This window comes from Telopea speciosissima, chromosome 4 (assembly GCF_018873765.1).
Source record: "Telopea speciosissima isolate NSW1024214 ecotype Mountain lineage chromosome 4, Tspe_v1, whole genome shotgun sequence".
NCBI classification, from domain to species: domain Eukaryota; kingdom Viridiplantae; phylum Streptophyta; class Magnoliopsida; order Proteales; family Proteaceae; genus Telopea; species Telopea speciosissima.
Genome location: NC_057919.1, coordinates 368735 through 381674, shown reverse-complemented (window position 1 = coordinate 381674; position 12940 = coordinate 368735). Strand labels below are relative to the sequence as shown.

Here is a 12940-nt window from a genome sequence, read left to right as displayed (position 1 = left end):
TGCTGACCGGCCCAGTTCCCCATCTAACAAAGAGGGGCTGAAATGACCTCTCTACCCATGTCCAAACACCCTACCCGGGTGGGGTCCACCATCACCCTATTAGAGGAACGGAACTGGGCCGGTCGGCAAACTGGAGGTGATAATTTTCCCACAACCTTCGTCTTCTCTCTTCTACAGAAAAAAAAACCAAAAAAAAAAAACCTTCGTATTTCTCTCCCCTCCTCATTCCGTTTACTAATTTCCTTTTCCATACGTGTCTCTGTTTTGTTTGGAACATAGGATTTCGGTCTGGTCTCGAATCCACGCATCAATGGCCGCTTCGATTTCTAGTTCCTGGACTACCTTGCAGAACCATGGAGAGATATCGGCTACGCAGGAAAAGAAATTCATTCCAAGTGGTGCTTCGAGGTTCCCCCATGGTTTCAGGGCCACTTTCCAAAGTTACCAGTCGATCAAAGGGCTGCCACCTCTGGTTTCACTTCGTTCCAATGGAAACGCCGAAAGGAGGGGACTCTTCGTAAATTGCCATATTTTCGGCGAATTGGAACTCGGGAACACTAACGACCGTTGCTCTGATAAGGACAAGCACTTCGTTAGCTGGTTTCGGGAAGCTTGGCCCTATTTTAGGGCGCATAGAGGCAGCACCTTCGTTGTCATTATTTCCGGAGAAATTGTCGATACTCCCTCCTACTTGGAACCCATTCTAAAGGCAAGTTTCAGATATTCTCATCCTATTCTTTTCATCTTTCTTTCTTTTTTCAAATTTGAATGGTCTTTTTTAAAATTTTCTTGGTTTTTACAAGAATATATTGTTTGATTGTCGAGTTAAAACATGCACTGCCTATACACATTTAGTTGGAATATTAAATTTTAATCATTAATGTTTAGGTTTTTATTGAAATCTGCTCTCAGTATAATTTGATCAGATGTACAAACAGTCAGTGAATTTATTATCCTATGTTCCCTTAGTGTATATTAGCCATAAGTTTTAAATTTAAAAAAAAAAAAAAAAAAAAAACTGAAAATGGTGGTTCAGTTTTTATTTGTCAGTTCTTCACTTCGATAGGTGATTTCAACCCATAAAATAATGCTTCGCTATCTAATAGTGCAGCAATTGTTGGGAAGACAGCTGATTAGAACAATTGAAAGAAAAATGGTCAGAATACATCTGAGTCAGGTTTAAACTCTGCGTACTTTATATCATACAATATTGGACTGTATTGCTGAATATCTTATCGGATAGTATGTAATTATGCAGTACATGTCATAATATTAGAAATTTCATGGTTAGGTGCCAATGTGCATTTGAACGACTTCTGAACTACAATGTATAATTTGCTGGCTGATTCTCATTTTCATCAGGCTTGCAAACGTGTTTCCCATGCATTGCGTTTCATTTCAATGTCATAAAACACTAAATGGAAGACTCCTGTGTTATGTAATTTATTTTCTTTTTGTTTATGGCCCTTGATGTATACTTGCTTGTATTTTCAACACTAAGACTTATACATGCAGGATATCTCTCTCCTTCATGGTCTGGGGATCAGATTTGTTCTTGTTCCTGGGACTCATGTGCAAATTGACAAGCTTTTGGCTGAAAGAGGTGAGAAAAGTCTGCTTTGACCTTGTCACTCCCTTCCAGATTAGCATGGACCATCTGGTAAAGAATTGGTCCTGATGATTTTAGTGCTATAGGAAGCATCATCAATGTAATACGGAACATAACATGATTCATCTGCCCAATATACATGTTTTTTTTGCCATGTTACATCAGCATGGTGTTGGTATTGCCACTGCACTGGAGTACAATTTTTATTTTCTTTTGGTTCTTATTGTTCTATTGTAATGTTGGAGACTTTATGTAGGATATCTGTGACCATTCAGTTAAGAAGATCTGGCATTCACTATTTTGGTCTAGCATTCCTTTATTTAAAAGTTAGATGTAGAGAAAAAGGCTGGTGTCCTGCATTGGTCCCCAAAATCCTTAGGGCAGTAAGCAGAAGGGTCCGTATAGATTGGAACTCATGCCATGCTGATTGCAGCTGATGTTGGCATTTCTTTCTCTAAGTTATAGTCTTATAGAGCATACCCCTCCTCTTCATTCCATCAAGCTGAATTTTGATGTATGCTCTGTTAGCTAGCCAGTATATCAAATCTGTATTCCCAAGATTTTGAAGTTTCTAATCTTCTAACAGACTTGATTTATTATAAGACCAGAAAAATAGGATCACAGATATAGGAATGAAAACCAGAAACTGATAAAAATTACTGATTTCAGAAATACAATTCTCATAGGCCTGAAATTGTAGTTGATGGGTTGGTTTGGCAAGTAGAATTAGCCTGCAAAGTTTATCAAAATCTGATGGCCAGATCTTGAGACCTGGTGTAATCCTACTGCAACTAGGAAACTTGAAAACAAGAACAGAACAACAGTAAATCGATTAACAGAACCTGAAATCATATCCGTATTCTCGGAGGCTATTACAATGCAGAAAACAGATCAGAATAGGTTTTCTAAGTAACAGAAAAAACTGAAATCAGTAGCAAAGTAGATCTGAAAATGAGGAATCAACATAATAGTATAGCTGCAAGGTGTAAGGTTAGAAAAATATGATTTGTAACTTTGATAGCAGGAAGAAGGATAAAACATGTTAGGAATCCACCTAAACTCCAGGCTAGGAATTTATCAAAGCCTGCAAAGATAATCCACTATTCCACTAATATATCCACCATGGTCTTCGCTTGGAATCCACCAAGTAAACATCACTGAATCCACAGAATCAGAATTCAGAAACTGAAAAGCTTTATTCTTCAAATCATTGGGATGGCTTGAAGGCCTTACATGTATTTATAGCTTCTCCAAAAGCCTGTGATTGGCTTAGGAGAGAGCTTCCATCATTCACGCAATAGGAAATAAAAGCATCTATCATCTAATCAATGGAAAAGCTCCAAACTAACCTATTACATCATTCTGCAAATAAGAAAAGATGAGCCAACTCAGCTTGGAATAAATCAATCCCAAACCAAGATAAGATTTGATATAAAAAAATTAAGGAAACTAATCTTCTAGAAAAAACCCCACAATAGGACTCTTGAACAAGGATGAGATCTGGAATCATACTCAAAACAGAATTTGGATATGAACATTAACCGCAAGCTGTTATTGTCACAGCTAGGCTGGCTGTCACACTGAGAAACTGGCTGTCATGCTGGCTGTGAGGGCTTCTTTCTCCTCTGGTACTGTTGCTGGAACTTTGTCTGCATTAGTTTCATGCTGAGGTAGGGCTAGAAGCTAGATGATGCAGTTACATGTAGGATTATAAAGGGATTATTTTGCCTTTTATTACTTATTCTTACTTCCTGTTTAGTAACCGATAGGAATGAGTTGGACTTTGTTTCAAACTGTACCTCTGTCAGAGTTTGTTTAGGAGTTTTTTTATTCTCTCTTTTATAAAAATTGTAACCCACGATGGGATTGAATTGGATTGATTCAAATTTGAGATTATGTCATTGGCTGCCAAGAGCTGTGGGTGCGCAAACCTACCTCCTCTCCTTTGATCTTCTCTCTTGTTTCAGATACAAACTATCCACACTCTCACCTTCCATTCCTTTCCAAGAAACCTTGTTACTCTTCATCATCTTCTTTCATTATTTGTCTTTCCTTGTTTCTTCCTTTCCCTTTATCGTTTCTGTTCTTGTTTGCTGTATTGGGCTCCAATCAACCAAGCCCATCAATCAACACCCTACCCCTAATTCAAGCCTATACAATGACTGTGCTAAGCCCATTACATGTGAAAACATTACATTCTCCCACTTGGGCAGCTTATGTCATTGTAGTTACAACTGGATTACATAAACTGTGCACATATAGGAAGTGTTGAAAGAGGCGCACTATTGCAAAGTCGACCTCAGGGAACCAGCGGGAGATCAATTGCAGCAGGATCAATACAATAAAAAGAACAAAAATTAAATAACTAAAACTCTTTTATTGCTATTTTCTGTTTACATATGAAGAAGAACATCAAAGGATAGGAAAGAAGAAGAAAGGGATATAGAAGGGGGGGGGAATAGGATCAGCTATATCAGCCCATCATCCTCTCACCAGGGCTTCTCACCCACGGTATCTCACCGTTGCCGCATCTCACAGCTTCATCAATATCCATTTTCTGTTCAGCCACATACATTTATTTATAATAAAACAACACAATCCTAATCTAAGTAAGAAACCGATTAATAAAATCTATAAAATAGAAACTAGACTCTTAACTAGGATTCCCAATTAGGATTACAACTCAAATAGGAAACTAAATAAGTGTCTAACAAAAATAACACCAAAAAGTCAACTCCCCTAAGCCAGCAGCCCATATCAGCCCCAAAATTACTGTTTGCATGAACAATGTCGTGAGAACAGTGCGTGAGGTACTGTTCATGTAAACAGTAACTTTTTCGTTCTTTTTCTTTGGTTTTCTTCATGCTTCAATCTACATCAATAATGTTAGACTAGAACCAGAATAGATCAAATCCCAGGCAGAATCAAATAAAAAACCCTCCAATAAATACGAAATTATATGAGGGAACCAAAAGAACAATGGGAACTAAAATCATATGAGGGAACCAAGAGAACAATGGGAATTAAAATCATACGAGGGACCAAGAGAACAATGGGAACTCAAATGAGGGAACAATTTCCTCATTTGAAGTAACAATTAAAAAAACCACAAATTTGTAACCTGTTGAAGCAGCAATGATCTCGATGTTGTAATATTCAAGAAATCGATGTGACAATCAGTTGAAAGAAATCCCAGCAGCTTGTAGCACTCTTGAGATCGATTTGAACAAAATTAGGGTTTGGATTCAAGAACGGATGGAAGGGGATGGGGGAAGGAAATGGGGAAAGGTGGGGCTGGCTATCTCAGCCTGAGCATCACACCCAACCTATCTTAGGATTTTCCCAAAGGCTCAAGCCAATATTTCATTAATCAAATTCGTGTACAATGCTGGCCTCCTTACAAACTTATATAGAAGACCCTAAAATAGACTTAGACACTAAAAAGGAAAGGCCTAACCCTATCCTTAACTAATAAGGTAACCTAAATTGACTAAGAAAGTGAAATAATAAAGAAAACAAACTCAAAATAGGACTCTAACTAAACTAAAGAAGCAAATCCCGTAGTCCTACTTTATACCCCCTATTTCAGGCTCATTAAATTAGCCAATTACTAAGTAAACCCATGGGATCAAAGTCCCAATACATATATGAGGGGAGTTTGGGAGCTGGATAAGGGCATTGATTGATGGGCTTGGTTGGATGAAGCCCAAAATGGGAGATGATATCCTTAATGGATAATGGGCTTTCCAGTTAACTGCCTTAAATTTTAAGTAATATGTGGGCGTATTAGCAATTATGCCTATTATGGGACAGGCATCAATTGTTCACTATAACAGGGTTGGTCCTTACTCTCAGTTTATAAATTGGTAGCAATGCCCATTAGTTGCTAACCCTAGCTATTGATAGAGAAGAGAGCAGACAAGATCAATTGGGAAGATCAGAGTGTAGAGGGTCTTCTTATTCAGACGATATGTATAGGTATGAATTTCTTATCGAATCTCTATTTTATGATTTTCATGTTCAATGGTTTGTCGTGTTGATTGCGTAATTAAATTCTCACAATTGATGAATTAAACTTTGCAAATGTCACATCAAAAGAATTTAGGAGATCAAACCCCTCCCTTGCTCCATGTCCCCTCCCTCCGGCAGCCTCTGCCGCTGCAAGCCTCCTGTCCCATCCCTGTTCCCCTTCTTCCGCCTCTCCTCCATCCTCTCCACCTCCCTCTTCCCCTTTCACCTGCCCTGCTAATCCCACCCCCGATCCCAAACCTTGGAGCTCCCTCTTCACCAGACAACCCACCACCACCACCGACAGACATTCCCTCCATTTCGTCTCCCCTTCCATTTTAGATGACTCCAATATTGGCTTCTGTCTCAAGGGCCTACTTGACGAAGAAATCTCCAAATGGCAGTGCTGCCTAGTGGGTCACTTCCTAGGCACCCGCCCCCCCTTTCACGTGGTTAAGACTTCTCTTCAGAAACAGTGGCGAGCTGCTGGTGCAGTCTTCACCTACTTGATGTCCAACGGCATCTCCATTTTCAAGTTCTCTGACGACTCTGATAAAGCTCGAGCCCTGGAGGGCGGTCCTTGGCAGAATGGCAAGAAACTGATCTTCCTTCGACAATGGGACCCGCTCCTCCCTTAGCAAAATCGACTTGAAAGCCATTCCCATTTGGATAATCTTCCTGGTCTCCCCCTCCATTACTGGTGCCCCTCTGGGCTCAGCATCGTTGGCTCGACCATTGGAACTCCCCTCTACTCTGACGAACGTACCAAGAAAATGGATAGACTTTCATTTGCCAAAATTTGTGTCGAAATCAACGCTGAAGCTCCTCCTCCAAATTTCGTCACCATCCAAGAAGAAGGACATTCCTTTTCTCAAAGAGTTCTCTATGAGTGGCTTCCCCACTATTGCTCCTCCTGCAAGATATTTGGTCACCCCTCGAAGCAGTGCCTCCTTGTTTCCGACGGATCCAAGGCTCCCTCGACTCTTCACTCTGTCGCTTTGGTTCCCTATGTTGAAAATGATGCTTGCGGTAAAGCCCCTGGCGATGGCATGTTTGATGCCGCTACTACCGAAGCTACCTTCAATGCCTTAGTCACTGTTGTGGAAGATAGACATCCAGATGAGGATTTCACGGTCCACGTAGCAAGTTTCTCCCTGATTGCTGACCCTTCCAAGTTGCCGGAATCTGAAACTTCTCCGGTCCTTTCCCGTGGTCGGAAAAAAGAGAGAAAACGCAACCGGAAAAATCTTCAAGCTTCTGAGGAGATTCTGAACTCCGGCGAGTTGACCACTGATCCCTTGACTTGCAGAGCCCCCTACGCTGGCCATAATAGGTTTGCAGTGCTCCAGAGTCTCGATCACGATGTTGAATGTGATGTTGCTTTCTTGCCTGCTCCTTCTGAGCCCTGGGTGAACCTTGAAGCTGATCTGCAGGCTTCCCCTGCAGATTTGCTAGCAACCTCCCTTTCACCTTCGCACAACCCTCTTTCCCCTTTGTTAAGCCTATTACTGTGAGAAATTTACAGAGTATCCAAACATGTAGTTCGATGGATATACTTTTTTGCATTCTATTGTTGAGGAGTGTGGTTAGATCATGACTGCTGGCTTGTAATTTAGATGTAAGTTTCTTTGGGTCCCTATTTAGAGCCATCTGTAGCAGGAGAGAGGTGGAAACGATTCCATGCTCCATCTGCTCATTTGTAGTGGTTGCTGGCTATTGCAGTTTGATTCATTATCTTTCTCTCCCCCTTTTGTTTCTTCATGGTAATGTCTTTGTGGGTGCTGTTTAGTTTCATGAAATGCAAACAGTGGTTTTGCAGGAAGTGAGGCCAAGTATGTTGGTCGATACCGAATTACAGACCCTCACTCTCTGGAAGCAGCAATGGAGGCAGCTGGGAGAATCCGTATTTTGATAGAAGCAATGCTTTCTCCTGGACCCTCAATATGCAGTATTCGTCGACATGGTGATAATAGTCGTTGGCATGATGTTGGTGTTAGTGTTGCAAGTGGTAATTTTCTTGCAGCTAAGGTGAGGAAGTTTCTATGAGAATTTGGTGGAATTTTAGGATATTTGCATTTCATGTTATTCCTTTTATGGTGAATATTCAGTTGAGAACCTTACTCAGTTTGAGGTTTATCTTGTTTTTTAAACTGTATTGCCTCTACTGTGAGTTGAATTCATTTTATTTCAATATTTTGCTAGAAACGAGGAGTTGTTAATGGCATCGACTTTGGAGCGACTGGTGAAGTAAAGAAAGTTGATGTTTCTCGTATACGTGAGAGGCTTGATGGAGATTGTATAGTAGTATTAAGCAATCTCGGTTATTCCAGCTCTGGGGAAGTTTTAAATTGCAAGTATGCTCTATTGTTCACTAGGTATCTTTGGTTATTTATTAATCTGATTGAATTAGATATGTGCTCTTGCTTTAATGGGTTTAATGAAGAAGGATGTGATTGCGTATACTTCATCCCACGAAAGATTGCCAGGTTTGACAAATCTCATTTTTTAAACTAATCTTTCAAAATAACCCTTCATAGATTTACTACACTGCATAAAATTCTCCTTCCTCTCCCTCTTTTAATCCATTAAATTTGCCAAGGGTAATATGGACAAATTAGAAAATTTTAAAGCATTTAATAGAGAGAGACAGCCATGACATTGGACGTGCTGCAGGGGATAATGATTCATAAATACCAGTTCTGGACTTCATTTTGAGGTTTTAGTTGCTAGTTGATAATATGACTCTCCGGGTGGGAGGAGGAGGACTAGATTTGCAGAATTTAGAGGGGTTTTAGTTGCTAGCTGATAATATGACTCTTTGGGGTGGGAGGAGTAGATTTGCAGAATACATTTGCAGATAGATAGCAGCTAGAGCCCAAAATTGGGAAGAGGACTAGATTTGCATAATATGTTTTCAGAAAGATAGCAGCATGCAGTTTAGGCTTTTGGTTGCCGTCGCTATAATTGTAAACAGGAGCAGCTTGGAGGAGCATTGTTCATTTATACTGTAAAGATCACAAGATATATTTCTCATACTGTATAAGTCGAGCTTGGACTTGTGCTGCATTTCCTTCTCATATTAGGATTTTCTCATCTTTCTCTCATCTAAAAGAGTGGGTATATATTCCAAATATCTCCTCAGATTTAGTAATTTTTTCGTCATAGATCAAGCATATTAATTCATCTTGAAACTGTCAATGTTACTTCTTTTGAGGTTAGATCCATGAGTGTGTGCCTATGTGCATCCCCTTGTTCGATTGGATTTCTGAATTGGTATCAGAGCTATGGAAGCACTGCATAGGGTTGCTGATTTCCTTTGTATTGTTCGAGCAAAGTCAAAATTCAACTTCAGATTGAAAGATGATTGTGCAGGTCTGGTACAGCATCACTACAAAACTTATGGACGGGTTTTTTAAAAGCTGGAGAGAACTGATGCAGCAGCAAAACCAGGGCCATCGGTTAGGTAATGATTGGACCAGAACTGGGCCAAAACCTGGTGTAATGCCATCAGACCACCTATTCTTCTCTAGTCCCTTTGCTTCATCCATGTGGAAAAGAGCCCTAAGTACCTGCTGGCCAGTTAGAAGAAGTCCCCTCTCCTTTCATCCGAATGGCTTTGGGTTGACATGGTGTTTTTGTGACTCTGTTAGCAAGCTCGCCTTTTGTGCATCTATCTCTCATATTTGGATGGAACACAATCTTAGAAAATGGACTTCCAACTCTCGCTCCTTAGATAAGATTTGGAATGTCATCTTTTTCGAAGTTTCCACCAAACTTGGTTTCCTCCCCCTAGCTCCTGTTAAGGATTCCCCAAGGAACAGGCTTATTGTTGTATCTTGGGGTCTGCCTATTTCCCTTCTGCAGCCTGACCCGCACTATGCTTTTTTGTTTTTGTTCTTTTTGCCCTTGGGCTTGTATATTCCTCTCTTTTTCTTCGTAATTTAAATTTTCATTCAGCAAAAAAAAAATTTAAAAAACTTGACCACTGTAATTGTCCAGATTCAATGAATCTGGCCAGTTTTAGATCAGTCAGGAAACCTTAAGAGTTCAAATAATGGGGCAGTTTTAGTAGCTTATTTCTTATTATTTTATCGTTATAGTTGGGCTAGATGATTAGGACTCTATGAGTCCAGCCCATGGTAAGTTTGGGTACGGCAAAAAAAGGGGTACGGATATGTACAGGTATTAAACAGACTAGACGACAATAATACTTCTTAAAAATCTGGTGCAAAAAAGTGTGTACAGAAATAATACGGTATGCGTTTAATACGGTTTCTCTGTAAACTTCCTGGAGCAAAACTACGGGTATATATTCACTATGCAACAGACATGTATATCACCTAATAAACAAAATAACAGCATGTAGATAATGAAGCATTGGAAATTGGGAGTGTCAGAAGCTATTCTGTGATTTCTTTGAGTAAGAACAATTTAGTTATCAAGCACAATATGTAAATGAAGCTAAAATAGTAATGGAAGATGAGTGATGCAGGGACTTCAAGCTAAATTTCCTTTAGTATGCAATATTGTGTTCAGAACTAAACAAGAGAAGCGTAACTTAGGTAGATACAGATTACAGAAAGTATCCATCGCAACTTGAAAAAAACGTATTATCCATTTGTGTTTTGTCAAGAAGTTCATTGCTGATTTACTCACTAGAGATCTTCAGCATTTGAGACTTTATATTAAGCAACTATAACAGCTAAAGTTCTTATAAACTTGCACACAGTCACCAAAAGGCTATATGTGATATCTGGAGAAAGATACGATCCCTTCTTAAAGCCCATCACTGTTAGTGGCATGTGTGTGACTAGCGTAAAATACATTAGGGATGACAAAACTAAAATTGGCATGATACTCTTGAGTACTTTTTCTAATATGATCTGAGTGCAACCACGGAAAGATCATACCAAAACCAAAAATAAAAAACCAGGGAAGGAGAGTGAGATACTTACAGAGAGAGGTGGAGATGGGGAAGACGAAGGGGGCTGAATCAGGCTTAGACGGAGAAGAGGAAGGAGACTCTGCTCCTTGGAAAGAGTTTTAACTTTTATGGTTAATTACAAGTCTCTCCGTCTCTCCTCTGTAAACAACACAGAGTATGACGAAGCACCGCTAAAAATAGCAGAAGCTCCGCTAAAATTATCTCTAACCGCCACAGAAACTGTTGCCGGAAGGGACTTCTCCAGTGGGACTGAGAAGCTGTGGAAGAGATGGAGAGGAAGGGAGTTTTCCAATCGGGCCTTGGACGGAGATTCACTGCTGCAATTGCCAGAAGGGAGTTCGCCAATCAGGATTTCTGGTTCCAAAAACGTAAGCTGAGAAGAAGGGAGTGAGGATTGGGGAGTTGCAATAGGGATTTGGGGGGCTTTGCAATCGGGAATTTAGGATTTGGGGGTTTTCAGTTTGTTTTTGGTTTTTTTTTGAAGCAATGAAGTCAAGGTGTATTATATGCTATTGATGTATAAAACCAGTTTGATATGTGACCATATAAAATGCGTGTTTTTAACCATATATATGCTTTCATATGTAAAAAATGTTTTTTTGATCTATACATGCGCGTATTGTAAACGTATAATATGCGTACTTACTAACTATTGTCCAGCCATGTTTAAGTTGTTTTTTTCAATTTTATTCAGATTTTTAGTAGCAGTAGATTACCTCCATAACAAGCTATTTACTGGAGGAATTTTAGGCTTAGTTTGTCTAGTTTTTGAAGTTTTATTTAAACATATGTAAGGGCTATGCCCTACCTACAAATTTATGACAGATAGATAATCAGTTCTTCTGAATTTTGGCCCTGTGGATTCAGTGGTGTTACTTGGTGGATTCCAAGTGAAGACTAAGGTGGATTCCTAAGTGGAAGAGTGGATTCTCTATTGGTTGTTTGGTGGATTCCGAAACAACGGGTAAGGTGGATTCCTGCCCCATTATCCTATTATCCTATATTCCTATCCATTCTTCTATCTTTCTTTCTATTTCTATTCTATCGTCCAAGTAATTGCAGGTCAGATTTCTTAACCATACTACCTGCGGATTTATTGTTCTGTCTTACTACTATTTCATATCTAGTTCGTATCTTAAAGTCTGATTACTGGTTACAATTCTGCCATATTTAGATGCAGTTTGCCTTTCTAGTTTTCTAGTTTCAGTTCCTGTTCTGAATTTTTAGTCGAAATTCTGGTTTCCTAGTCAAGTCTACTTCAACTTATTATCAAACTCTAAATTGCTTTGCATAAACTGAATACATTCTACTGCTGAATCATCACTTTTAATCCTTATTTGTCTTCTGTTTGAATTATTAAAACATATGAATTGATTTTGCAGTTCTAGAGCTTTCCCAGTTGGAACAGATCCAACCATCAGAATTGGATCAAACTTTGAGGACCTGGTCTCCCTGCTGCAGTGACCCTTCGATTACAGTTTCAGGCCTAACTGTTAATATAATCTTCGATGGGGATACAGCCAACTAGAACCAGAACCAGGATCTGCTAGGGTTTAATGGGATCGGCTAGGGCAGAATTAGGTAAATACTGAAATTAGGGTTAGGGTTTAAGGAGGTCTAGGGTTTGATGGTGGGTAATGGTAAGATGATATAGGGAAACCTTCCAGTGAAGGTCCTGAGTTGTTCTAATGGAGTTAGATGTGTAAACTTGAGTAGATGGTAAGTTAGCTTTAGGGTTTCGGGTTTTTGAAAAGGAGAATAATGTAGGAATCTAGGGTTTATAATGGATATTGTTGGCAGGGGCTTGGATCGAGTTTCCCTGACAGTGAGAGGGAGCTTCGGTCCAAGTTTGGGCTTTTTATGATGGTGGATTCAGGCTGGGCAGGTTTTAGGTTATGGATGTGATGTTTGGAGATGGAGGGATGCTAGAGTTTGGTTTAGAGGATTAGGATCAGAAGGGTTTGGGGATGGGAACTATATAATTACTTCTTGTTGGATGGATCCTTGACCTGGTAGCAGATCTGGATAACTGAGCTATGAATCTTCAAACAATCAGCAGTAACAAACTTGAACAGATTTGAATGCACTTGAAGGATAGAGGCAGTGAACTAGTGAAGGCTATCTCAGCCTCACCTTCACAGCCTATCTCAGGACAGTGGAATGCAACAAAGCAATTTTCTTATTCATTAAATCGTGGGAGGCTCTCAAGAGCTCTTACAATATATAGCCTTACGGCTGGACAGAATTCAAACTCTAACTATGACTAACAACTTAACTAGGACTCATAATTGAAGTAGGAATGCTAACTAGGACTTCTAACTAGGATTCAAACTTGCACCAGGAATCCTAATTAGAATTACAACTCAATAAAAAACTGA

General features: G+C 39.6%; 1 protein-coding gene across 4 annotated transcripts in view; it reads left to right on the top strand.

Annotated features, from left to right (window-relative positions):
• The first annotated feature begins 231 nt into the window (after positions 1-231).
• The window catches only part of LOC122659741 (probable amino-acid acetyltransferase NAGS2, chloroplastic), a 48122-nt gene continuing 35413 nt past the window's right edge, over positions 232-12940 (top strand). Inside the window, exons 1-4 of one of the 4 annotated variants that reach the window (XM_043854856.1) lie at positions 232-709; positions 1516-1603; positions 7437-7645; positions 7820-7971. In XM_043854856.1, coding sequence (XP_043710791.1) covers positions 311-709; positions 1516-1603; positions 7437-7645; positions 7820-7971 — 848 coding nt within the window. In that variant the 5' untranslated portion in view covers positions 232-310. Of the gene's footprint in view, positions 710-1515; positions 1604-7425; positions 7646-7819; positions 7972-12940 lie in introns of those variants that run through there. The other 3 variants (XM_043854859.1, XM_043854858.1, XM_043854857.1) reach the window with 3 other exon arrangements.